Below are 12,650 nucleotides of genomic sequence, written 5' to 3'. Positions count from 1 at the left end.
TCGGATCGCGAAGATTTTACTTGAGCGTGTATGCAACGACGCCAACAAATCTCACCTACCTGGTCACGAAAAGCTATCGTCCGCCTTTCTACAAGACCTCCTCTTTCAAGCATCCGGAGGAAATGACGTGAGGGTTTTGAAGCTTCTGTATGCCAACTTTAGGGGAATAAACCCCCTGAAAGGAGACGTTGTCATACACGCAGTTATGCATGCCTCTCTCCCAGTATTCGAGTTTCTTCTCAACCAAGGATTCGATGCTGGTTCTAAGCACGAAAAGACAGGGCTACCTTGTCTACACCTAGCAGCCGTGAGATCAGGCAGCGACGCTGTTGGGATTGTCGAAGCTTTGCTGAAGCATGGTGCGCAGGTCAATGAACGCAATTATCTTGGTCTAACCGCGCTTCATGTAGCGATATCCAAGCGCACGATGGCGATTCCAAGTCTTCTTGCCCACGGGGCAGACGTCAACGCTACTCTAGATGCCAGTCTACCGATTCATTTGGCTTTAGTGCAGATCAATTTCCAGGCTGCCGAATTGCTTCTGAATGCAAGCAAAGACACCGCAGATACCCAGTCTGATCATCAATTGTCCTTTTCTTTATTGAACCGGTGCGTGGCACTCAACGGCCCGGAACATATGGAGTCTGGGCTCTCACCCCAAGACGTGATAACCGGTCTGCGTGACAGTGCAACACAAAAGAGGCTTGCTGAGAAACTCTTACGGAAGGGTGCGGATATTCATTCTGAAGTTGGTGGTTCGATGTTCCTGGATTGGTTTCATGAGCCGCTGTGGGCGTATCAATTGGACTACATTCAACTTTTGATGCAGCATGGTGCCCACTGTAAGTTGGCCAAGAACACCGAGAGGTTGCAGGTTTTGCTGGCACAGCGGTTCCGCGATGGGGTCTCGGCGGCTGATTGGGACAACAAGATGATTCCGTTATTTGATGAACGAGAGAAAGCGAGAAGAAATGCTGCGTAGAGTGTTAGACGAGGAACAGAAATTTGAGACTTTTACTCTGGGGTGTAGTATGCCTTTACTGACTGACTGCTTTTCAAGTGTTGACACGTTAAGCTCAATTCATCATATTTCGAAGTTAAAATGCCAACAAGACGGCCGTGCTGGTGTATAGTTTTTCGTATGAGAAGGTTGAAATCATTATCAAAAGTCATCATGATTTGAGGAGACTTTTGTGGCCCAGGCGGTGAACAATCAATATACTGTGTCTACCTTAATGACCTAAATATCTGCTTGCTCAGCTTGTCACTGAGAGCAGCAGGGTCAGGAGACCTGGTACTGCTTTAGCAATGGCGTTTCTCGAGTAGGTGAAAATAGACTTAGTACTGAATCTCCGCATACGCGTTAAATATCTCATCTGATGCGAGACGAGCTTCTGCAAGTAGATATTCATAATGAATCCCATCTTCTAAGATGATGAAGTAAATCAAGATGCTGCTGGGAAGTCATATTTACTGGTCAGAACCGATCTAAACACAAAAGCGCCTACACCGCTGTTTGTATCCTGGCTAGTTGAATGCGAGACGTGCATGGCATGATAATATCAGAAACGTATCGTGAGTGTGTAGGAGAAAAATCATCTCAAAATAAGATAGGTGGGATGCGCTTCCAGAAACCCCGACACACTTGGAGTATGGCAATTGTAAGCGGATGGCCGAAAGCGGCTTCCCGTTTCGCGGAGCTGGTCAAGTGATTGGCATATCCGGGGACCCGGCGGTGATCGGACGACGACAGAATGCGGGCGGAACGGAGGGGGATGCGTGGGGTGAAAATCAGTAATGTCGGTCTGTTAGCCACCTCCCTTCCAACCTCGTGTTCAACAGAAAATGATCGTGGAGTGGGTAATAGGAGAGTGTCCGGACCAACAGCATGGAAGTGCCAATCAACGTGATGAGGTGACATTGGGACATGGGAACAGAAAAAAGGAAAATAGATGTGTCGGTGCAGGCTCCCTTGCCTTTGATTGCTTGACCGTGAAGCAGCTGTCCGCTCACCGGGGCTCCAAACCGGAGCTCCCAGGCCAGGGCTCAGGAGAGCAGGAGGTCAGATGGCCAGGCCCTTGGACCCCCAAATCTCAGGGCATTCTAGAACTTCGTCCGGTGTAGGAAAATTGGGGTAGCTGTGGGGAAGAAAGCCAAAGATGCCCAATCTTGTTGCTCGAGAGAAGACCAAAAACTGGTTGGAGCAAGGTGCATGTTGGGTCACAGGTCGTTCAAGATTCTCTCTCCTTCGAGACGAAGCTGATCCTTTCTCTGGGCTAGCTCCACAGGGTCCCTTGGGGGAGGTGGAAGAGGGACAGCCAAAGACTGGAGGCGGGCCAACGATGTGGAGGATCTAGACCGGGGGGGGGGGGCTCCCATCAATTCCCAGAACTGGGGGTAAACTCGCAGGCCGCTGCAACGCCAGTGGCCAATTCGATTGGGCATCGTGGCCAGAATCAGGCACTCGGGAGCTGTCCCAGCCGGGTGAGCCGGGATGTGACGGCAAGACCTAGACCACAACCACCTCAGCTATCCACCCCCGCCTCGGGGGTGCAGTCCCAGTCCCTAGTGGCCGTAGCGACCAAGAGCGGCAACAACAACTTCGTTCCGTCCATGGATGTCCTGGGCGTGGCTTCCTGCCCAAGCTCCGGGGCAGCTCCCCGCGAGGCAGTGCGTGCAGGTGGCAGGTGGCAGACGGCAGGTGCGAAGGGTGAGACGTGATTTTGCCATGGAAGTGACGAGACGCGTCCACCTGCCCAAGTATCGTGAGTTTCTGTTGCCCAAGGAAGGTACCTACCTGCCTACTTGCCCTGCCTACCTTACCTTCCTCAGGTGGCTGCCGTCTTCCTCGCAGCTTGACCGCACTTGCACGACACCTTCGCTCCCTCCTTCCTTCCTACCCAACCTCAGCTATTTCTTTTACTCTACCCTGCCTGCCTGCACTTGGAGCTCCTCATAAACGAAGCTCCCGTCCTTCCCCTCTTCCTCGAGCTTCCATACCTTCCGCCGTCTCCTCCCAACCTCCAAATCCCCAATACGAGCCTCCTCCAACCGACCCCAACTACGACGATTTCCCGATCTAGGCTCGATTCCAGACGATCAGAGTCAATCACCTTCCTCGTCCCACGTCATCTACCCCACCAGAGCTCCTCGAGTTGTTTCTTTTGGCGACCTTTTTTCTGCTCTGAGCTGCTCCTGATCGGCCAGATATACAACAGAGCTTCTCTCAGCTTACTCTAGTCGCCGCTCAACAAAAAACAGCCTAGTGACATCATCCCGCTCCTGTCACTTGGAGAAGTGAACCATTCCAACACTCACGACCGTTTCCTTTCCACTCCTTCTCCCGCTTCGGGAACCTAAAATCGAACCTTTCCTGTCCATTCCTTTGACTGCTCCTTTGACGGCACTCAGACACTCACCAAATCACACATCGCTGTGATTCACAGACAAAAGCCACAATGTTCCGCCCTCTCAGCACCCGCCTTGCGCGGACAATCCGCCCCATCACACACACAGCTCAGATCCGCAGCAAGCAGACCTCAGCCGCTGCCGCTGCCAGCATCTCAGCAACCAAATCTCAACAGCAGCAGGCCAGAAACATCAGTGGAAGCCGGAATGTCAAGGAGAAGCCTCACCCAGGCCAGTACTCCCGAACTGATCCTGATGTCACTGTCGAGTACCCCGAAGACCATGAGCTCCCGTCTAGTCAACCTGTTCGTGGCTCCGGTGGTGGTATCGGCAAGCCTACTCTCGCATCGTTCTCTCTTGAGGGTCATGTCGGCGTCGTCACAGGCGGCGCTCGTGGCTTAGGTCTGGTCATGGGCCAGGGCATGGTCTACTCTGGCAGTCATCTTGCTATTGTTGATCTGAACAGTGAGTTCGTCCGTCTTCTCATTGGATGAACTGGGGACTGACAGCAAGCAGAGGAAGAAGCTGAGCTTCAGGCCAAGAACCTGACTGAAGCTTTCAAGAGGGAGAACCCAGAAGCCAAGACGTAAGTTACTCAAACTCACTGATCGTCTATGAAAGCGCATGACGCCTAACCGCTCTGCAGTGTACCCAACGTCACTGCCCACTATGCCGACGTCTCGGATCCCGCTTCCGTCGAAAAGTGCATCGCTGAGATAATTGATGCCCATGGCAAGATTGACAACCTCGTCACTTCGGCCGGCTTTACCGAGAACTTCGATGCCGTCAACTACCCGATCGATCGCATGCGCAAGCTCTGGGGCGTCAATGTTGATGGTACCTACCTCTTCGCCATCTCCGTCGCCAAGCATCTCATGGACCGCAAGTCCCCCGGCAGCATGGTCTTCATCGGAAGCATGTCTGGTTCGATCGTCAACGTGCCTCAGCCCCAGGCGTACGTGTCACCCAAGAACGCCATGGTTCTAGAACATAAGTGTTAGCTAACACGACTACAGACCTTACAACGCCGCCAAGGCTGGAATCCGCCACCTGGCAGCCTCATTGGCCGTTGAATGGGCCCATGCCGGCATTCGTGTCAACTGCATCTCTCCTGGTTACATGCTTACGGCTTTGTAAGTGCCCAAAGCCACTTCGTATCGGATCGACCATGTGACGGTTTGCTGACACGATGATTCAGGACCGAGAAGATTCTGAACGACAACCCCGACTTGAAGCAGAAGTGGACATCCCTCATCCCTCAAGGCAAGATGGGACAGCCCAAGGACCTCATGGGTCCCGTGACCTTCTTGCTGTCCGACGCCTCTCAGTACGTGACCGGCGCGGATCTCCGTGTTGACGGCGGTTACACCGTCACATAAACGGCACGCCGCAATCGGTGCAATGAAGATGAGAGATAAGGCAGAATGAAGCGGCTCAAAAGTCGTATCTTTGGTAGATCACGGGGCGTTTTGCTTTAAGGGGGACACTAGACATGTGGCTGTCCATAATTGACGAACGACACAATATTAATAATGGAACACTTCAATCATCATGGGCCAGTCTCTGTGTTGACATGTGAAAGCAAGTCTCATCATGCCAGCAACCTGAGTGTGCGATCGGCCTTGTTGGTTCTCGGGACCGGTCAAGATAACCCCCCGAGACGCAGTAAGACAGAACCCGCAATGGCACCTCAAACGCACCGCCGATGGCGGCCGGTGATAGCTTGGCCGATAGCCACTACTGCGGCAGGTAACATTCCCGGGCGGCACGCGTTTGCCCAACGGCAACTAACCCGAGCCCTTCGGCACACGCACGGTGTCGCCAATCTCTGTCACCCCCGCCCTTGGCCGCAGCCGCCTCGATGGTTCTAGACGCGGGCCTGAGGTACAGTGCCAGAGGCCAGAGGGTGATGTGCACCCCCCGTCATCACACTCGCCTGCGCCTGCATATACGCATCTGCGGGTGCTGCGTACAAACATGTGCTTGGCGGGTGCTGCACGATGAGCGGTGGCGCGTCGGCGTGGGGAGGTGGTGTTTTGGGAGAGGTGCGTCTTTGCATCATGCTGTGCGACGGTATCGGCGTGCGACGGCGCCGGTGGAGGGGGTCTGGAATATGCATGCTACGGGAGGTACTTTGGCCAGGTCGGGGTATGCGTTACGCAGCTTTGGCGAGCTGAGATTCCGGCTTTTTGCTGGAGGTGTTGGTGAGGTTTGTTTGTGTTGCTGTTTGGCGGTTATTGGAGAAGGTTAATGACATGTAAAGATGAGACTGCCTCGTTTCTCTGTGTTTGCGCGAGTATGTTTCATGCATACTTCATTGCTTCGATCGGATAATAGTGGTAGACGTCATGATAGTGCAGATGATAATCGTTGTACAGATGACGACAATAGTAGCAACGACGACAGAAAGATAGGGAGGGCACAGAGAAGCTCACATGAAAAGGAGTCGCTCTGACACAGGGAAAATAGAGTTTCTCGTAGTGGTTCGTCATATTTATTGCAGTGATGACAGTCATAGATAGCTGTCAATGTGAAGGAAGCTCTGGTCTTCAGTGAAAAAGATATTAATCAGGAGGAAATCCAGCACTCCTCTCTCGTCTCTATAGGGCGGACACTTATATTAACACAGCTAAAGATTCGGACGTCTTCAAATCTTAGCTTGTTGATCATTACTACCAACGAGACCCGAATAGACTTGGGAGGACAGTGATCATGGACAGACTGAAGTTTCGCCCACCTTAATCGAGTGATAGATGCTATGAGCAGCAACAGACTTGAAGGGACGGCAAACATTGCAACGCCCAAACAACTAGCAACGCGATGCAAAGCAAATTGCTCACTGTGTCACCGAGGAGGTCGTTGCCAACTTACATACCTTATATACACAGCCATACGCGCACAGGATGCCTCTGTTGCAAAGTATCGTAATGCAGAATCTCATTTAAAAGAGAGGCATCGTACGTGCTAGGAAGCAGCAGAAATGGTTGTCCAATGTTGAGTGACTTAAACGACGCATAGTCAATGATTCTAGCCCGTGATTCATGCTACGTGTTCTTCTGTGCTAAAAACTCGACCCAGAAAGTCGAAGCAGGCGCTGAATAAGATGGCTCATCTGTGACGAATACCTCGGAAAGGACAACGAAAGACGGTTACGATGGAGCAGATCAGATGCTTTGGCTATATCTGGAGACTTTGGGACAGCAACTTTTGAATGGGACAAATTCAGACCTGGGATCAGCGAAGAGAATCAGCCAGGGTAACCGTAGACATTGCAGATCATTGCGTCGTCTTGGGTCTTGTTTACGAAGGCCATCCCCAATAATCTTTCATAACCTTCTGACAATATCCATGACGGCCTCATTCCTATAGACAGATATGTTTGCAAATTGAAGTATAAAAGACGACGCATTTGATGATCTTTCTTGTCTGGGCTATCGCACACGCTCCAAACTCTTTGCCACTCAAGCTGGATCGGGAGAGGCTGGATGCTTCAAAGTCAGAAGGGATGAGAGCCAAATTCACCACTGGACCCATGGCTCTCGAAATCCAAAAGTCTTGAATTCGAGATATCTAGCTGCCAGTCACTGTCTTCCATGTATTTGGACATCATGGTCATGAGTATTCTTCGCTCAACTCACGGGCCAATGCCGCACCTTTCATCTCACCTACATCCACTCCTTCACATATCCAGGCACTAATATCGAATTTGGTACTCAAATCCCTCACCGCGATCTACATCAGAGGTTGAAGCAAGAAAGGGGACTATCTTAAGACGTCACTTACACACCCACCACCACGAACCTTCCCTGCCCCTCCATCAACCATCCTCGTGGTTGTCTTCGGCCCGTTAGCGTGGGGGTCCCTCAATTCCTAAAACCTACACCGAAACCTCACCACATCCTCGAAAACAGGAAATCTCAAGTCAAAAGCTCACGCCAAGCCCAGTCAAAGAGGGCAAGCTCGCCATCCAAGCTCACCTTTACCCGGTAAATAGACCACCAACCCCTGTTCAAGAATGTGGGGGTGTATTTAGGTAACCCCGTGGGCAAGCTACCCCTCCAAAGGCCTCACCTTAGTCAGCAGAAACAAACTCCCCTGCCCCCTTTTGGGACATACCGCAAGGGTTCATCAGGTTCAACGGCTTCCACCGGCTTCAATCCAACCTCCTTTTCTTCTTCTTCTGTGTGTGTGTGTGACCTGCTAGAGCTGTCTATCCCTAGGCTGTCTTTCCAATTTTTTCTCACCCTCAAAAATTTACCCCGCAGCATGACAGCCCTGTCAGACCAGGGTAGCTCCTTCTTGCAGCAGCACAGCTCTTTTTCCCTTCCATCCTACGAAAAAAATACCCCTCGCGTCGAGGGCCCGAGGCGAAAAGGAACGTGGGGGCGGCGGCCGGGGGGACAAGAAGATTCGCGCGGGATGGAGGGGCACGCATTGTGACATTTTTGCAACCCCCCGAAATCCCCGTCCCGATAGGCACAGAATAAAAAGGGAGTGGCCCGGTTCCCATTGCGTAATGAATTTTCTTACCTTCAGAATGGGGTTGGCCGAGGAGACTGCCTAGTTCCCGTTTCTCTTATCCCTTGTCGCAGACGACGGGCCTCGTGACCATGTTGAGCATTGCTTTTTTCTCTTGCTTGTTCCCACCCCGTCTCGGTGATCAGACCGCGGTGACGGGATTCCTTGGCCACGGCCTGTCGTTTAGTTACCTTCCATAAACGACCGAGTCAGGCCCTGATCCTTTCAAGAACAGAGGTTGTCACCAGGACGGCGTTGGCGTCGTGGCCGCACGATGTAACCCTGCCAATTAGAATTCGAGTCAGCCCTCCTATGTGAGAAACCAGCCTAGATATCTCTTGGGGCCGTTTGTCCCCCTTGCTATGTTTCAGTCGACACAACACACACTCACACGGTCATCGCCGCCGCTTGACCAACAATGGCATCTCAAAGTGTTCTTTTTTGGCTCAATGTTTTCTCTCATTTAGAATGGCTATCGGACCAGTTGGCGCGCCGTACTCACATCGTCGATTGAGCCTCGGCCGACTCCGAGTGGGAATCGCCGCCGCTACTCAATGCGCACAGCCGGATCTCGTAGCTTGCTGCTCCTCTGTAATGCTTCTCGGGCCATGGCCCAATGGGACCCCAAAATCCACCTGTAATGAGAACGCCTCATGTGATGCGAATGCGCCGATCTTGCCCCTAGCAAGTTGCGGCCTTGTCGAATTGACGAAAAGAAACGGGGTACGGTAAAACGTGGGAAGTCTCCCAAGAACAAACGCAACCACCTTGAAAAAAAATACCAACTCTTCTGTGAAAAATGAATGCGGACGAATCCGACTATTTTTGTGTCCCCCAAACTCCATGAGCCCCTTTTGATGCAGTTCGTACCTCTTGAATTAGTACATGGATTATATGTGTAAGGAGAAATAGTGGCATATCGGCCGTGATTTCACGACCGTTGTCTTGGCCTGTCTCCGAGGCGTTCCTTCTCTCGCTCTAGCAGGAGCGTCAACTGACTCCTCGTACGGGCCAATGGGACCTCGGGGGTTGCGCTGGGCAAGGTCGGTGTGAAATGTGTCGAGGAAGAGGTCCGTCTCGGAGTGCCCCTGGGCTCGTTGTCATCCCCAAAGGTGCTCAGCGCTTCCAGGGCGCGCTTGTCGGGGTCGCCCGATATCGATACGTGACCCACGGCAGCCACCGTTGACGTCTTCGCCGTGGCGCCTGAAATCAGTCCCAGTTGAGAAGGCCCACGTCCAATGCTGGCCTCTCGGGGTCGGTACGTTTCGGAGTTCGACGAGGTCCTCTCCATTCTCGGAGCAGAGAATGCGGACCGCGATGATGAAAATGAACCAATTCTAGGCGAGGATAGTCCCGGCGACGTGATCGGGGCGTAGGTAGGAGTCTTGGGCCCCTCGTTTCTTGGCCTGCCTGGCTCTTGCACTGCCTTTTCTGTCACAGACTTGGACAGCGGCGCTGGGGCCGGTGCACGACTCGCTGTCTGCACAATGACTGGCTTCCGTCGTTCTTCGACGATCGGCGGGGACTTCAGCGGGTTCGGAGTTTCGTGATGCGGGCGGTTCGCCGGTCGCTTGCCCAAGGATTTCGCGCTTGGGGGAGGTTCGATGCCGTCGGAAATGGACGAATTCTGGATAGCTGTCTCAGCATGAGGGTGAACAACGTTGTAACTGCCAACGTGTTTAGTTCCGTTTGCAGACCCGACGTCCTTAGTCATGACATCAGAGTTAGTTGAAGACTGAGAGCTCAGTCTTCTGGGAAGAACAGGTCTCCTCTTGTTAGCTGCCGAGGCAACGAAACGTTTCGTCGGGGTCGAAGGCTTCTTCTTGTTCGATTTCGCCGGCGATGCCGCAGCTGCAACACGCATCTCCAACCCGCTGGTGCTCCCCGAGGACGTTCCCTCGCTGGTTTTGAAATCCTCGTCAGCGGATTCATGCGGCGATACGAATCGAGCCGTTGGACGCGGTCCGGACTTTGAATCGCCCCTAGACTTCTTCAAAATCGGGTGCGGCGGCGGGGGCCGAGACGAAGAAGCAGACAGCTCCTTAATTGCCGACTGGTCAGAAATCAGCTTAACGTCCTGACTTGACTGCTGTGCATTGTACAGTACGTCAGACTCATGCTGGCTATTGAAACGGGGTGTCTGTGCATGGATATCAGCAGATGTCAATGTGGTGTCAAACGGCAGAGCTTACCGCAGGCCCCTCCCAACGGTTCGGCGAGCCTTTGAGAGGCACAAAAGTTGGGCCATACGAGATGTGTTCCCAGATCTTGGCTAGAGTATCGGCCCTGAGTTTACTCCTGTCGCTGCCCATGACCTGCCACCAAAAGTTCTCGAGGCGACGTGCGGTGGGGTCAACAAGCTTCAGGTTTGTGGTGGTGTAAACTGGATGCCGGTATTAGCTCTGGAGACTGAGGGCAACTACGGTTACACAGCGTCAAGAGTGAATGCAGTTGACTTACGGCGCCACATCCGTATGATGAAATCGGATGGAAGGGGTTGCGAGAGCGATGCTACATCCCCATAGATGCGCCTGTCATCTTTGACGAAGCCCTTTGGTAAATCCATCTTAAAGAGAGTGGTTTCTACCGTGACCGGACGGTCGACGGTAGATGCGTCTGAAGACTAACAACAAAAACAGTGAGGGGCAGGTGGACTGCCGTGTGGCACAGATGGCCCCGCCGTGGTGGGCAATCTTGCAAATTGCGATGAGGGTTACCTGATTAGATCAAGGGCGCTCATGGTCGCGCTCAATGGCAGAATTGGCTCTTTGGAGGTGACGAGTCTGAAGAGGCGGGTTGCAAAGGTGAGTGTTTGGAGAAAGCTAGCTGCAAGTGAGAGGCAAGCTGCAACTTGGGTTGGTCACTTTTTAGCAGCGAGCGGGTGACCAACTGCGGGCAAATGACTGGCAGGTGTTTTGTTGAGAGGCGGTGGTGATGCAAGCCGAATTAGAGTCGAGAACGAGTTCAGGTAGGCGGCAGAATTCGGCTTGGGTGTGCTGCGGAGGTTCCGATGACCGTTTTCATGGATCCCGAGTTTCGTTGTCGGTGTTGTGTGTTGCCGACATGTGGAGGGCAGCACAGGAATGGCGGAGGGATAATAGTGGCCGGCCGTTTGTCGATGTCGAAAAGGTGTGGGAAGTTTTGTGTAGAGGGAATAGCACCAACAGGAAAGAAGCCGATGAACGAATACCCGAAACCCAGGTTCAAGGGGAACGTCAAGGTTGAGATGGGATGGCCGGTGAAAGACGGAAAGTCTAGCAGGCAAGGTACGCAGCCCACGCGTGGTTGTGTGTGTGTGTGTGTGTGTGTGGGAGGTTTATGTGTGTGAGAGTGTGCGTGGTGAGGTGAGGTCAAAGGCCTGGAGGGGGGAAACTGCAAACTGCGAACAGCAGCGGTGTTCGAGGTAAACTTTGCCGGGAGGTGGAGGCTAGACCGTGGGTATCGAAAGGGGAGGGCCGGAGCAGCAATGGCGGTGGGCTCGCGTATATGGCGGTATCGGTGATGGACGGTACCGATACAGAGAGGAGCCGGAGTTGAAGATTTTGTTGTTGTAAGGGCGCTGGCATCGGAGGAGGAAGACGAGAAGCGATGGTAGGTCGAGATTGGCAAGGTCGGGTGGGAGGGGGAGATGTCGGCGTCGATGGATGGAGTACGCACGAGAAAAATTGGAATGTTCAGAAATGGGACTTTGAGGGCGGAGGCTCAGGTTAAGGAGGAGGTCAACAAGTCAGGTAAGGTACCGTACATGACTTGGATGCCGTAGCCGTACCGCACATCAGAAATGCCCTGAGGAAGGGGAACGGGGGACGGGAAGAAGGGGACGACGGGGCGCGAGGAGAGAGTGGGAAAATATAAAAATAAAAATTGAACCCCCCGGGAGACTGTGACTTTGAGAGGCTGCACCTTGAGGTTAAGGTACCTGACCTGCCTCCTCACGAGACGACGACGGAGACGGGCGGGCACACGGGTAGAAAAGAAATGGGCCGGGGAAAGGGGAGGAGGAGCACGAATGATGGACACCTCATTCTGCCTTCCTTCTCAGCGGCCAGTAAGTGAAGTGTGCTGTGCTGTGCTGTGTTGTGCTGTGTGTGCCTGAAGGCCAGTGCAGGCGCTGATGCTAATGCTGGTTTGCAGTTTGTGACTTCTGGGTACAGGACGGGAGCCACCCGCGGACCGGTGGGCGGCGTTCTTTACTGCGTACTTTGCCTTACCTTACTCTGAGGTGCTCTGAGGTGCTTGATGGCGCTGGGCCTCGATGGTCTCGTCCGGTCTGGCGCCATCGTGTACCTGCTCCTCTGTACTGCATACAGCCCGCGTAGCATTCCATGGTGCCGATAAGTGAGCGGCCTATGAGTATTCGCCCTCTGTACAGGCTACGGATACCGAGCAACAAGACCCTGGGCTTCAATTCAAGCCCTGGTCTTCCTCCTACCCTTCCATCCAATTTAGCCCTCGTGGAGACCCAACGGAAGAATAAGTCTAAGCTTTAGTGGGCCGTATCAACGGGCACCTCAGTTTACGTCGCGCTTTCCATTACAGTTCCATCTCGACCTCAGACAACACTGTGGAACATGAACATGGGCAGTGCTTTGTGTGTTATGCAAAACCTGAACCTAGACCGGCCGGAGACAGTGCTGCGTATTTAAGTCACGCGGTTTACTCATCAATCTAAAAGTCTAGATTCATCAGCGACTGCTTTACCTTGCTGCAGCACAGAGCGCAGA

General features: G+C 53.1%; 2 protein-coding genes across 2 annotated transcripts; one reads left to right on the top strand and one right to left on the bottom strand.

Annotated features, from left to right (window-relative positions):
* Positions 1-3,458: 3,458 nt before the first annotated feature.
* On the top strand, positions 3,459-4,787 carry CGCA056_v012234 (D-arabinitol 2-dehydrogenase; the record flags this gene model as incomplete). Its single annotated transcript, XM_037327478.1, has 5 exons — positions 3,459-3,873; positions 3,925-3,994; positions 4,055-4,363; positions 4,425-4,541; positions 4,607-4,787. The coding sequence occupies 5 exons, from the start codon at positions 3,459-3,461 to the stop codon at positions 4,785-4,787; spliced, it is 1,092 nt and encodes a 363-aa protein (XP_037174584.1).
* Positions 4,788-8,857: 4,070 nt separating this feature from the next.
* CGCA056_v012233 (uncharacterized protein) lies at positions 8,858-10,492 on the bottom strand (the record flags this gene model as incomplete). Its single annotated transcript, XM_037327477.1, has 3 exons — positions 8,858-10,066; positions 10,119-10,309; positions 10,387-10,492. 3 exons carry the CDS (start codon positions 10,490-10,492, stop codon positions 8,858-8,860), a joined length of 1,506 nt encoding a protein of 501 aa, XP_037174022.1.
* Positions 10,493-12,650: the final 2,158 nt, after the last annotated feature.

The sequence above is a fragment of the Colletotrichum aenigma genome (genome assembly GCF_013390185.1).
Source record: "Colletotrichum aenigma strain Cg56 chromosome Unknown KSG_Cg56_contig08, whole genome shotgun sequence".
NCBI classification, from domain to species: Eukaryota; Fungi; Ascomycota; class Sordariomycetes; order Glomerellales; family Glomerellaceae; genus Colletotrichum; species Colletotrichum aenigma.
This window is presented reverse-complemented; position numbering and strand designations above follow the sequence as displayed.